The sequence below is a fragment of the Phyllostomus hastatus genome, unplaced genomic scaffold (genome assembly GCF_019186645.2).
Source record: "Phyllostomus hastatus isolate PE091 unplaced genomic scaffold, TTU_PhHast_1.1 phas_contig_58, whole genome shotgun sequence".
Taxonomy (NCBI): domain Eukaryota; kingdom Metazoa; phylum Chordata; class Mammalia; order Chiroptera; family Phyllostomidae; genus Phyllostomus; species Phyllostomus hastatus.
Window position 1 is genome coordinate 17759156 of NW_025333916.1, and position 13968 is coordinate 17773123.

Genomic DNA, 13968 nt, shown 5'->3' on the forward strand with positions numbered 1-13968 from the left:
CATTCTATCAATATTGAGAATGCATTTTACTAATCTTATTTATAATGTTACCATTTTTTAGCTATAAACAGTACAGCTAATATTTAACCATAATGTTTAGCTAAATATTGTGCTAAACAATTTTTAGGATAGATTTTCCTTAATTGATCTACTTTGCAAAGAAATAGAGGCACTTTAGCCTCCAAAATTAAATTCTAGATATGGACGTATAAAAATATTCATTTCTGTCTTGAATAAACTACAATTATTATAGTGCTCTTACCCTATAAATAAAAGGACAGGCTTAAAATTAATTGATTTTACTCTTTGCAAAATATAGATGTATATTCATAAGAGATGAGAAACCTAATTCTTCACTTGTTTAAGGCTGTTACCCTGAAGATATCTCTCCAATAGGATAATCTAACATCATGCTCTGAATAAATTGCCAAAGAAAGTTTTTAGTCACTGGTCAGTTTTTATTAAAGGGTGAACAACACAAATACTGACTTGTGTGAAGGTAGTAGATATATAATTCACAATATCACCGTGAATAAATTTGTTCTCACTTATGAACTAGCATAGCTTTTTACTCCCCTCCCTTAGGTCCCACACCCAACCCTCCAAATTCACTGATGCAGGGAAAGGATGGTTAATAGTAAAGTGTTTTAAATGCCTCTAAAATAGTGTGAGCCTTTCACAGTGAATATCTTTTGAGCAAGAAGTTGATATCCACACCTCCTACCTTAGAATAGGCTACTGTAAATTTTCAAAGGGAATCTCTTTATTCATTTGAGATCATTGTGGGTAGGGACCTGCAGCGAGAATAAAAAGCGGAAGTGAAATCGGGACCTCCTGTGGTTCCTTCATCTTTTATCTCCTTTCCTTGGTGACAGCTACCTTAAGGCAAGACCCCGGAAGGCACTGTGCCTCTCTGGCCGTGGGCATGCCAGGGGAGTTACAGTACTGAGCCATCTCCAGTGAGAGCTACTCTGTAGCACGGGGAAACGCTTCTGTCGCTGCCGGGAGCAGTTGTGGGAGCCAGGGGATTTCTGCAGGCCTCCCTAGTGGGTGTATGGGTCCCTCCATTTTAGTGAGTAAAAAGTGGGGTGATGCTAGACTTTGGGGGGGCCCTCTAAAATCAAATGGGAAACTGCTGGAAGTGCAGTATGTTTTTGTGAGGTAAACATAACGTAGTTTAGATTCAGATTTCACCTTGCCTTCTCTCCTCTTACAATCAGAAATCAGCCTTACCACTTTTATGAGAATCATTTGCATTTACTTATTTTCTCATTCCATTAACTTGCTAAATTTGCTCTAAAGTCTACAGCAAAGATTTAAACTTATTATAAATAATACATCTGTAGTACCTAACGATGTTGATAGAATCCACTGAGTGCCCATGTGATGTAGGTTTAATTGAAATGCATCTATTTATATACGTCATTAATCAAAATATCTCCCTTAATATATGTTAAGTCTTCTTAGCTTTTTCATATCTCACTGAAGATTCTTTCAAGATTCTTTACTGCTTGTGTATTTAGAAGGTACTAGTATTTGAATATGTATTATATGCTTTCTTCAAAGGTACTTTTATATGGGCTGTTTATTCCTCAGAGTCACCCGGTGGAGATAGTTAATAGCAATCCTATTTTTAGAGATGAGGAAACAGGCCTAATGAGGTCAGGTGACCTGCCCAAGGTCCCATTCTAGCAAATGGGTGGAGCCACAGTTTGAACCAAGTCAACAGACTTCTGAGTCTATGCGTTTTTAAAAAGCTGAGATATAGTTGACATATAATGTTGTTTTAGTTGTAGGTGTACCTGAGGCCATATATATTTTTTAAGTTTTCATAAAACTCACCAGAAGATATGTTTATCGGTTTCAGAGAAAAAGGAAGGGAGGAGTAGGAGAGAGAAACAGATTGAGAAACACCAATGTGAGGGAAACATCGATTGGTTGCCTCCTGCACATGCCCCAATGGGGGATCAAACCCACAGCCCAGACACGTGCCGCAACCAGGGACTGGACCCACAGCCTTCTTTGGTGTATGGGGTAATGCTCCAACCAGCTGAGCCACCCGGCCAGGGCCCTGACCTTGTACTTTTAACCACTGGTTCACATATGATTCTTGCTTAATGTATATATTCAACAATATTCTTTAAAAAATTTTTTACCATTGTTTGGTGACAGTTGTCCCCATTTTCCCCCATTGCTCTCCCCTGCCCTGCCTACCCCACTCCCACATTCAGTCCTCCACACCATTGTCCTTGTCCATGGGTCCTTTATACATGTTCCTTGACCCTTCCCCTCCTTTCCCCATTATTCCCCTCCACCTCCCCTCTGGTCACTGTCAATTTGTTCTTTATTTCTGTGATTCTTCACAACTCAGAAACTTCTATTTATAGACTGATAAAGTGTTACACATTTCGAAGTTATTTGTTTCAGATTAACTTTATAACTTCCTCAGAAAATTCAATGGTGTTTCATTTTCTTTACCAGAGTAAAATTCTGTATTTTATCTGATTTCAGATGCTTTTGATAAGACACTATTATTTTATATACTACCCAGAAAAAATATTGTCAATTAAACTAACTATAACAGCTTTTTCAGACTTACTCAGATATAGATGTGGAACTACTTTTGTGCACGGGTAACATATGTAGGATAAATGAGATGTTCAGTAGTTTAGGTTAATAGTTAAGGTGTTTAATAGTTTCATAATATTCAGAGTCCAGCTCTTCTGACTGACTTTTTGACTCTTACCTCCACTTTTTTCAATCCGGTACCATGGCTATCAGAACATTGGTGGAACAGTGTTTCTTTAAAAACTGCCTCCCTCTTGTGTCTGAGGTTTTCTTCCAAGCCACTGTTCATTAAAAGCTTTAGTACTTAAATCCCACTTCAATTTGAAACATCATGTTTCCCAGAATACGACCAAGTTATTTCCAGTTTACTACAGGGACTCTCTTTAAAATTATCGGCAAATATATCTTTATCTGTTTACCTCTAGCCATCAGATCTATGTTGTATGTTAATCCAGAGATGCAGGCTGTGTGCAAAGATGATAGATTGTGAGGCTGGCAGGGAAGGAATCTGAGCCAGAAAGTAAGACTTGGGGGATTATCAGGGCACACGCTGCAAGCCTGCATCAGAGGAGGCGGCCTTTAGAAGCAGGCACCACGAGGAGGGTAAGGAACAGAACACTGGGAACATCTGATAAGAGGACTTCAAGGATAAGAAAGTTAACCAGAAGAGTTGCCAAAATTACAGTAGGCTGGGAGAGACACCTTGTTAAGAATTTAGGCAAATTAAAACCTTTAGCTATATCTAGGAGAAAAAATCCTTTCGTGTACTCGGCTGTTTGCCTGGCAGGACCTGAAATCCCTACCCACTGAAGTTCTTTTAATAAAAAAATACTGATTATAAACAGTGCATAGTTACTTTGCTTTCATTTAAAAGGTAGTTCCTTCCTTTAAAAGAGTAACTGAAATCATATTAAGAAACACAAATTTAGACCCTAAACTATTGAAGGAAGCATTAGTTTCTAAGTGGAACTAGGCTGGGGCCAGCAAGCCGACAGGAGGGCACCTACCCCAGAAAGTGGCACAGGAGTGCGTTGAAGCCCATGTTGGCTGCTTCTGCATTCTCAGGTGTGGAGGGGAGTGGCGAGAAACCAACCCGCAGATGGTGAGACAAGGCAGTGTTGCGAGAGGCTTGTGAGTCAGCCCTCTGCGTCTCACAGTTAGGGAGTGACCTCACCATCAACACTGAGGGTGATGTCCAGAAGGAAGCCTGTTGTAGTCTATTTTTAAGTCCTCTTTCAAAAGCATATCTGGGTATTTTTCACGGTTTTATATAATTAAAGCATGTACATGCTTAGGAAGTACATGCAAGGGGCTCCCGTTCTAGAGACCGATGGGGGATCTTGGCTCCTGGAGGCATGGGGGAGAGTCAGCCTTCTGAAATTCTGCAAGTGACCGTCGGCGTGCAGGGTTCACCTCACAGGGCGTGTGAGTGCACTGCTCGCTCACTAGGCTCTCAGTTTTATTAGCTAGTCTAACTCCTTGCTAGATGGTACTTTTGAAGCACTTTCTCTTCTGGATATTACATAGCTAATTTAACAAAGTTTACTCCTTCCTTGCAGAACTTTGACTTTAGATAAAGAAAAAATGTAAAATTCCAGCTTAAGGAACCTTTCAAATGATGTGTTTGGAATATTTTTGAACTCCTTCAGCTGACTTCTAGGTCTGAAGAGCCAACAGGAAACCAGCTGGTCCTGTTTGAAGGGAAATTTTACCAACTAGTCATGAGAATAAAGAATTATTTTGCCCTTATTCTGGCATTCAGACATGAGATCATAGTGGTATTTCAAAATATCTCTGACTCACTGGTGTCCCCGGCTGAACAATTTAGGTGTTTCTTTGTAAGCTGTTTATTTAATGTCAAACTGTCAAAACTGTACCTGTAAAAAGGGACCCAGTTAACACCCCAATGTTTTACACAATATTCCTGAAATGTAAGATACTAACTTAAAATTTTGGGGTTAATCAGAATTAACCCCAAGGTATTAATTATTACTAAACATTAGTCTAATGGGGGAGGAATGTGATATCTATCTAGAGTTGTAGATTAAAGAAAGGAATATTGTTTCTTCGTAATTACAAAAGTGTGCCAAGCATGTAGAGTTATAAAGTTGTATACAAGTTCTGAACACATCTGAGATAACAGGCAGCTCACAGAACTTCCTTCAGTAATTGCACAGAGTGTACATTGTTATCCCTGTTTTATAGATGGGAATACCGAGTCATGCAGCTAACAAATGACAGGGTGGGAATTTAAAATTAGGTTTTTCAGTTCTGAAAGTTGTATATTCTTAATTTTCATTAAACTGTGGAAAACATTTTTCTTAATTGTTTTCTTAATTATTTTGTCTATTCGGAGTCCCTTGAGAAGCCATATGCATTTTAGGATGGACTTTCCTTTTTCTCCCCCAAAAACTGTTGGGATTTAGATAGGGATCACATTGAATCTGTAGATCACTTTGGGTTGTATTACATCTTTACAATATAAACTTTCCAATCCATGTACATGGTATACCTTTCTGTTTATTTCTGCTTTCTTTCATTTTATTCAGCAACATTTTAGTTTTTAGTGTACAAGTCTTTCACTTCCTTGGTAAAGTTTCTCTCTCTGTCTTGTTTTTAAGGTTTTATTTATTTATTCCTGGGGGGGGAGGGGAAGAAGAAAGAGAGGGAGGGAAACATCAATGTGAGAGAGAAACATCAATCAGTTGCTCTTGCATGCCCCCTACTGAGCGATCTGGCCCACCCCCAACCGGGGATCTGGCCCACAACCCAGGCATGTGCCCTGACCAAGAATTGAACCAGCGAACCAGCAACCTTTGAGTTCACTGTGCAATGCCCAATCTACTGAGCTACACCAGTCAGGGTGGTTACATTTATTCTTGAGTAGTTTATTCTATTTGATGCTATTGTAAATGAAATTGTTTCTTAAATTTTCTTTTTGCGTTGTTCAATATGTATAGAATTGCAACTGATTTTTTCGTGTGCTGATTTTCTATCCTGCAACATTTCTGGACTCATTTGCCAATTTTATTTATTTATTTTTAGAGAGGGGAAGGTAGAGAAACATCAATGTGCAGTTGCCTCTCATGCACTCCCTACTGGGGACCTGGCCTGCAACCAAGGCATGTGCCCTGACTGGGAATTGAACCTGAGACCCTTTGGTTTGCAGGCCGGCACTGAGTCCACTGAGCCACACCAGCCAGGGCTCATTTTTCAGTTTTAACTGAGTGTGTGTGTGTGTGTGTGTGTGTGTGTGTGTGTGTGAGAAATCTTTAGCATTTTCTACATATAGATCATCCCCTATGCAAACAGATTATTTTAGTTCTTCCTTTTCAATTTGGATGCCTCTTATTTCTTTTAATTGACTAATTGGTCTGGCTAGGACTTTCAGTACTATGTTGAATTTAAAGTGGCAAAAGCTAGCATCCTCGTCTTGTATCTGATCTTACAGGAAATGCTTCAGTGTTTACCTTTAAGTCTGATGTAAGCTGTGTGCTTTTCATGTATGACTTTCACTATGTTGAGGTAGTTTTCTTCTATTCCTAATTTGAGTGTTTTTATCACAAAAGGGTGTTGAATTTTGTCAAATGCCTTTTCTACATCAGTTGATATCATTTTTTTCTTTTATTCAGTTATATATTACATTGATTTTGATATGTTGATCCATCCTTGCACTCCAGAATCTTTTAATTTTTTTGATTTTTATGAAATCCTTCCTATCAGTTTTTGTTTAATAAATCATGCTTTTGATGTTGTATATCTAAAGAATCTGTGCCTAACAAAAGGTCACAAAGATTTTCATCTATGGTCTTCCAAAAGTTTTACAGTTTTATATTTTTAGTTTATTTTTGTATAGGATTTTTGATATGAGTCAAGATTCTTTTTTCTTTTCTTTTTTAACCGTGGTTGTTCAGTTGTTTCAGCACCAGTTGTTTAAAAAGACTATTCTTTCTCCTTTGAATTGCCCTGGGCCTTTTATAAATTATCTTTAATAATTTCAGGTACTTTTATACCTTTGTGGATATTCAAGTTTCTATCATATCATATTCTTTCACCTTAATAACTTTAATGTTTCTTATAGTGCATGTCTCCTGGTAATGAATTTTCACAGCTTTTGTTTGTCTGAAAAACCCTTCATTTTGCCCTCATTTAGAGAGATATTTTCCTTGTGTGTAGAATTCTGGGTTGAGAATTGTTCTCTCCTAGCACTCTCGCTTCATTGCTGCCACACTGCTTCGTTTGTGATGAGAATGCTAATGCTTTTGAGCATTTCGGATCTGTGGTTTAATGTCATATTAAAAAAAAAAATTCACTCATTAGCTGTTCAAATGCTTTTTTCTGCCCTCTTCTCTCTTCTGGGAATCCAATCACAGACTCATTAGACAGTTCAGTATTCTCTGTCCCACAGCATAGACACCCTATTTCTTTTTTTATTGTTTTTTTTTTTGCTTTGTGTTTCAATTTGGATAATTTATATTGGCAGGTTTTCAAATTCGCTGACTTTTATGCAGCCACGTCAAGCATTCTTCATCTCTTTTATCATGTTTTGTTTTGCTTTTTCCTGACATTTCCACTTGCCTGTTACATTTTCCATCTTTTCGCTGAAATTCACCAGTGATGATGCCTGTGTCCTCTTTTTCCATCTAAACCTTTAACATTTCACATAGCTATTTTACATTCCTTTTCGATGTATGTGACGTCAGTGTCATCTCTGAGTACGACTCTGGATTGCTTTTTCTCTTGACATAGATTTTTTCCCTTCCTTTTCGGTATCCTGTAATTTTTTATTGAATGTTAAATGTAAGGCATTCAATAAAGGTAAATGGTATTTATCATTTACAGTAAAGTTAAATACTGTTTACTCCTAAAAATGGGCCTGACTCTTCTGCTAGGCTGTCAGTGTGAGGGTTAAGCCAGTCTACACTAGGGTTGACCTGGATTTGGAATTTGTTATTTCTGTGGTTACCATGAGTACAACACAGGCTTTAAACTCCTCAAGCATTAGCTTTTGCTTAGAGTTAGGGTTGGATTGCTAGACGGTTTACTCATTGTTTCTTCTCCACCCTCAGCTTTTGGTCTCTTCTATGTACCTTTACCTTAGAGGGGATCTGCCATTACACTCTTGACCTTCCTTCAGTAGAAGGCTGCTGTCAGCTCAGTGGTAGGGGACAGGATAAGAGTTCTCTGTTTTTCTTGTCCACCCTCATCCTTGGGCAGACCCTGTGTCCCAGGGTGGGGGGAGGAGGCTGTCTCCGTGATCCTCTTCCTCTCCCAGTGGCAGGTAAATTCAGCCTTGTACAGTTGAGGACTTTCCTGCCCCATCTCCCAAGGTTAGAGACCTCTAATAGTCTGAGACTAGCACTGTGTTTTCTGTTTCTCACATGGGTGATGGTGTTTTATTCTCCTACTTTTCCCTAGGTCGTGACGGGTCTTCACCTGTGCCTGGGAGTGTGGGAGGCAGGGATGACAAGATTTGTTGTCCTCCCAGTGGCATAAGGACCTTTTTTCCTGTAGCGAAGAAGGATCCTGGCCATACTCTGTGCCTTTCCCACAGTGGTAGTCACTCCCCTTATCCAGGGGTTCTCTGAGATTCTGTCCCTGTGGAGTTTGGGGCCTGGAAAAGCTTTCCAAACATTATCCTTATGGGTTTTTATGGAGTCTGTTATACATAGACATGGTTGATTCCATTATTGGCCATTGGTGATTGATTCAGTCTTCAGACTGTCCCCCCTTACCAGAAATCTGGGGGTGGCACTAAAGTTCCAGCTCCCTGTTTATTTTTGTCACAAAAGATGCTCTCATTACTCCTATGGCTTAGGAAATCCTAAGGGTTTGGGGAGCTGTGAGCCAGGAACCATGGACAAAGGCCAAAATACATATTTATTATAAATCACAATATCACAGATACATGGTGTGGATTTTTTAAAGCTGTATGTATTAGTTTGCTTGCTAAGACTGCCCTGACAAATACCACAGACTCAGTAGCTTAAACAATAGAAATTTATTTTCTCACAGTTTGGAGGCTAGAAGTCTCAGGCCATCTTGAGGTTGACAAGTTGTTTTTTTCTTCTGAGGCCTCTCCTTGCCTTGCTGGTGCTGTCTTCTTCCAGTGTCTTCTCATAATCTTCCTCTGCACTTATCTGTGTCCTGATCTCCTCTTCTTATCAGGACACCACTCATTGGATTAGGGCCCACTCTAATGACGCCTAAATTACCTCTTTTAAGACTTTATCTCCAGTGCTGGCTGGTATGGTTCAGTGGGTTAAACACCAGCCTGAGAACCGAAGGGTTGCTGGCAATCACACATTGATGTTTCTCTCCCTCGCCTTCTCCCTCTGTTCCCCTCTGTCTAAAAACAAGTAAATTAACTCTTTTAGAAAAAGATTTTATCTACAAATGTAGTCATACCCTAAGATACTGGGGTTAGAACTTGAACATGTGAATTTGGGGGGCAAGGGAAATGATACATTTCAACCCATCATAACACATAGAATTAAAAAGCAGTCTGAGATGCAGAGATCATGTAGGACAGTGCTATCCAGGGGAACTGTGTGTGATGCTGGAAAGTTCTCTCTGTCTTTGATGTCCAATGTGGTAGCAGTATCTCTGTGTGAGCGTTGAGTACCTGAAATGTGCCCAGTGGGGCTGAGAAGCTGAATTTTTAACTTTAATTTTGAGCACTTTAAATTAAAAGGGCCACATGCAATTAGTGGCTAACATTTGGAAATTACAGATCTCGATCAATCTGTTTATTTGACATATCAAGAACTGAGATCAAAGTGGTTGACAGACTAGTCTGACACATAAAGGATTGTTGAAAGATCATACAGATAATTATTGCAACAATTGCTAAGTAGGCAGAGTTCTTAATTTTTTAATTGACTTTGCTCCCAATAGCATATTGAAAAAAAAAACCCTAGAGAAATAAATACAAAATACCTTCTTTTTTATTCTTTTACCTGCTATAAAGACATGATGATCTTAGTTTATAATGGTGAAACTGTTTACAAATGAATTTTAGAAAGAAATATTCAAAATTATTTTTATTTAATTTTAAGGTGTTTGATATTTGCACATATCAAATGTTTGAATTAATTCAGTGAGATTGTTGTCAGATTGAAGGGCCCATTTAATTAAAACTCATCTCTGTAGCAAAAAAATTGAGAGGTAGTTTTAAAAAATCTATAATTTAGTTAGAGCAGGTGAATCAGTGCAAGATTTGCTCAGAAAATCTGAATCTGGCAAATCATTCCACAAAATAAGAACGAAAAAAAACTTTATTTTAAAGCATAGAAATGGGTTGTTAAATTAATAGCTTAACTAATTGTTTGATTCTATTCTTTCATGTTCTGATAATATTTTCTCAGTGAAGTTTAGAAAATTTTTACTTTTTATTTTAAGGTAGTTTTAAACATATAAAAAGTTACAAAATATACAAAGAATTCCCATCTAACTTCTCATTCAGATTCCCTTAATGTTACCATCTTCCATAACCATAGCATAATTATCTCAACCAGGAAATTAAATTGATACAATACTACTAACTAAACCACAGATACCAGTTTTCACCAATGTCCCTTTTTTTGTTCTAGGACCTATCCAGGATCCAACATTGCATTTAATTATTCCTTCTTAGTTTCCTCCATTCTATTTCTCAGTCTTATCTCTTCTTGGCACTTTTGAAGAGTACCAGTCAGTTTTGTAGAATGTCTCTCAGTTTGGGTTTATAGGATGTCTTCTCATAATTGGGATGAGTTCTGCATTTTTGGCAAGAAGAACACAGGAATGATCTCATAATGCTGATATGTCTTATTATTCATGATAAGATTTAGAAGTCCTGATGATAGAAACTGTGCTTTCTTTTATCTCATATATATTAAAATTGCTATAAAATATCAGCCCATCAAAACATTTGTTCTGTGATGCAAAGGACATCAAAAATGAAATATCTGATTAAAGAAAGCTATTATCACTAGATAGTTAAAGGGATGAAGTCAGTAGAATTTCACTAATAGGAATAAAGTGTTCAGTAATGAGAAAGAGAAACCACCTTATTCCTTCAAGTGAGGCAATTCTTTCTTCATTATAAAGTTAAGAAAGGAATTATCAAGAGGGGGGCTCCCCAGCTAGTAGAATTGTCTTTGTAATAGAAAATCGTCTCGGTTGAAATACTTAACTTTGGGTAACTTAACAAGTAGAACATTAAGTAGGGGAAAGGGTGATTGCTTTAAGTTTTGTTCTATCAGTAACACTGGAATTCTGTCAGAAATGAACTCAGTCGTTTCTAGGTCTAACTTGTCATAGGACCCGAAATCAATCTATTGCAGTAGATTTTTTGTGTTTTGGGCATTTAAAAATTCTGAATAAGATGAAATAAATCAACAGTAATTTTAAATACTGTATTACATGTTGAAACATGCCCATATGTTTTATGTGAGGGAATGAAATTGTACTTCAGGCTATGATGCTCTTTAAAAGTATAGTACAGCCCTGGCTGGTGTGTCTCAGTGGATTGAGGGTGGGCCTGCAAACCAAAGGGTCACTGGTTAGATTCCCAGTCAGGGCACATGCCTGGGTTGTGGGCCAGGTCCCTAGTAGGGGGCACCTGAGAGGCAACCACACATTGATGTTTCTCTCCCTCTCTTTCTCCCTCCCTTCCCCTCTCTCTAAAAATAAATGAATAAAATCTTTTAAAAATATATAGTGCATTGTTAGGTTTTGTTTATAGATATTTTTCAGCATACAATGTTCTTTCCTCAAAAGAGAATGAGTAGAAACTCTTCTATAGATGCCTGTATCTGTCATTGTGAACAGAACTTTTCCACTTTGGGACTTTTTATATTTCTTCACTTGCTAGGTTTTCTTCCCTAGGAACAGTTCAGTGAAATATTTGCATTTTTATTCTTCTTGGGTTGTCTTTGAAATATTCATGGACTATAAACCAAATAATAGAACTGAGTACCACTATCCATCCAATGTAAGAATATTCAGTGTAACGGATAGAATTTTCTTTTCTTTTAGTTCAGCAATCAGCAAACATTGGGAGGCTGAACTGGCTACCCTCAAAGGAAATAATGCCAAACTCACGGCAGCCCTGTTGGAGTCCACTGCCAACGTGAAACAATGGAAACAGCAACTTGCTGCGTATCAGGAGGAAGCAGAGCGTCTGCACAAGCGGGTGAGTTCAGGGCTGATGTCCGTGGGACTTGGGGCCAGCGAAGATCTTTGATCAGAGGAAATTCACATGTAGGCTCAGCACAGGGATGTTGTTTGGAGATTTTCATGGGCTTTCAGAACGTATATGGGTTATATTATATGTGAGTTTATTGGTTAAGAAAAATGTTTTCCATAGTTTAATGAGAATTAAGAGTATACAACTTTCAGAACTGTAAAACCTGATTTTAAATTTTTGTTCTGTCATTTGTTAGCTATGTGACCTTTGGTAAGTTGTTTCCCTCTTTCTGCTCAGTGTTTTCGTGTATAAAATAGTAATAATAATATATTCTTTGTACAGTTACTGACTTGACATGTAATTTCACTGAGTTAATGGTAATGCTTTTATTTTTATTGTTTTTTAAAGAAAGAAAAAACATGAAAAATAAAGAGAATTTCTGATAAAAGTTGACAATAGATACACTGAGAAGAAAAATAAAAATCATAAATCCCAATGCCATAAACATTGGAAGACCAAACAATTGCTTATAACGGATTTTTAAAATTCAAAGCATACGCATTCACCCAATGGGAAGCAAATGCCACTAATGTCCTTTTAAGAATGCTAAGGAAGTGAGCTCCACAGACCATAGGAAATGGAGCTCACTCCAAGGAGTGTAATAGGATCAGGATAACAAGGGAAGGAAGACAGAAGTGGAATAGGGACAGGAGGTAGAGTAATAAACCCAGGGAAATATTCAGCCGTAAGTGTAAAAGTTAATTTGTGAGGAGAAAGAGAAAGGTTGTTTTTAATAATGAGTACTGAGTTTTCATTTTGCAAGATGAAATTATTCTGGAGATCTGTTACAACAGCGTGAATATACTAACTACTACTGAAATGTATACTTAGAAACGGTTAAGATGATAAATTTTATATTGTGTTTTTTTACCACAATAAAAAAAATTAGCTTATGACACGCTGGCCTGGTGACTCAGTTAGCTGGAGTATCATTCTGTACACCAGAGGTTGTGGATTCAATTGCCACAATGAAAACTGAATGTTAGCAATTTAGAGAAGCCACAAAAGTAAATAAAGATTCTGAGTAAGTCCACTGGCGGGCATTGCTTTTGTTTAGGTCTGGATGAGAAGGGTTTGCACAAGGCTGTTAGAACATAAGTACAAAGGAAGAAAGTGAGAGAATGTGATGGTTAATTCAATATTTGGAAAATGTGAAAGAGACCTGCTGTCTCGGTAGTATAGAATTTACTGTATTCTAGTCAGTCAAAATGTAACAGATTCTGTTCTGTGTAAAGAGCTGGGATGGGGGTGGGTGTATTTGTGTTGACTACTCTGTTCTTTGACTCGAGGGATGATATAACTTTTAGGGACAAGGCCCTTCTCTGTTTTCTCAAAAAATAGGAAGAGCTTATTAAAAGTTGTGTTGCTATTGGGCCCTCAGTAAATTCATATTGATGGGAGAACTGTCTTTTGCCATAGAGACACTATTAATATGAAGACATTCTAGTATTGAATCATTCCAGTTGTATTTTAAGCATATCTTTTCTTCCAGATTCTCTTACGTTTTGGAACTGTATTTGAAAATTTTCTCACTTCTGCAAGGCTAGTTTTCAATTTAATTTGAAAGCTACAGATGGGAGGCAGATGACTATATATGATTTCAAATATTTTAAGAAGACCTTTTTAAAGACTTTCATGATAGGGGTTCTCTGCTATCATTAATCACTTACATTTTCCTAACCTTTTTATGACCAAGTCATGTAAATAGTTATTTTCTTTTTGCTTTTTTTTGTTCTAAGTTCACATCTCTAAACAATCTATTCTATTTATTCTTCCGTCTATTTCTCACAATTAATTTTCATATTTTGATTCAAAATTCATTATTCACATATAAAGGACCTATTATCTCTTCAGTAAGAAAGCCTTTGAAATTGTCTTATCATTTAACCTGTGTTCTCATATAATTTTAGGTGACTGAGCTTGAATGTGTTAGTAGCCAAGCAAATGCCGTACATACCCAGAAGACAGAACTAAATCAGACAATACAGGAACTGGAAGAGACCCTGAAAGTGAAGGAAGAGGTACTTGCTACTTTTCCCTCACCTGTAATCTAGCTAAAATACATGCACAAATATTAAAGACAGTGTACTTTATGGAATAAAGTAAAGTTGTGCAGGGGTTTTTTTAGCATGAACTTTTTCTTGAGTGATGTTAATCTTGTTCGTATT

General features: G+C 37.5%; 1 protein-coding gene across 3 annotated transcripts in view; it reads left to right on the forward strand.

The window, feature by feature from the left end:
* Positions 1–13968, forward strand: part of HOMER1 (homer scaffold protein 1) — a 114290-nt gene that overhangs the window by 87142 nt on the left and 13180 nt on the right. For all 3 annotated transcript variants that reach the window (XM_045847881.1, XM_045847880.1, XM_045847879.1), the window contains exons 6-7: positions 11590–11746; positions 13711–13821. In XM_045847881.1, coding sequence (XP_045703837.1) covers positions 11590–11746; positions 13711–13821 — 268 coding nt within the window. The remainder of the gene's footprint in view (positions 1–11589; positions 11747–13710; positions 13822–13968) is intronic.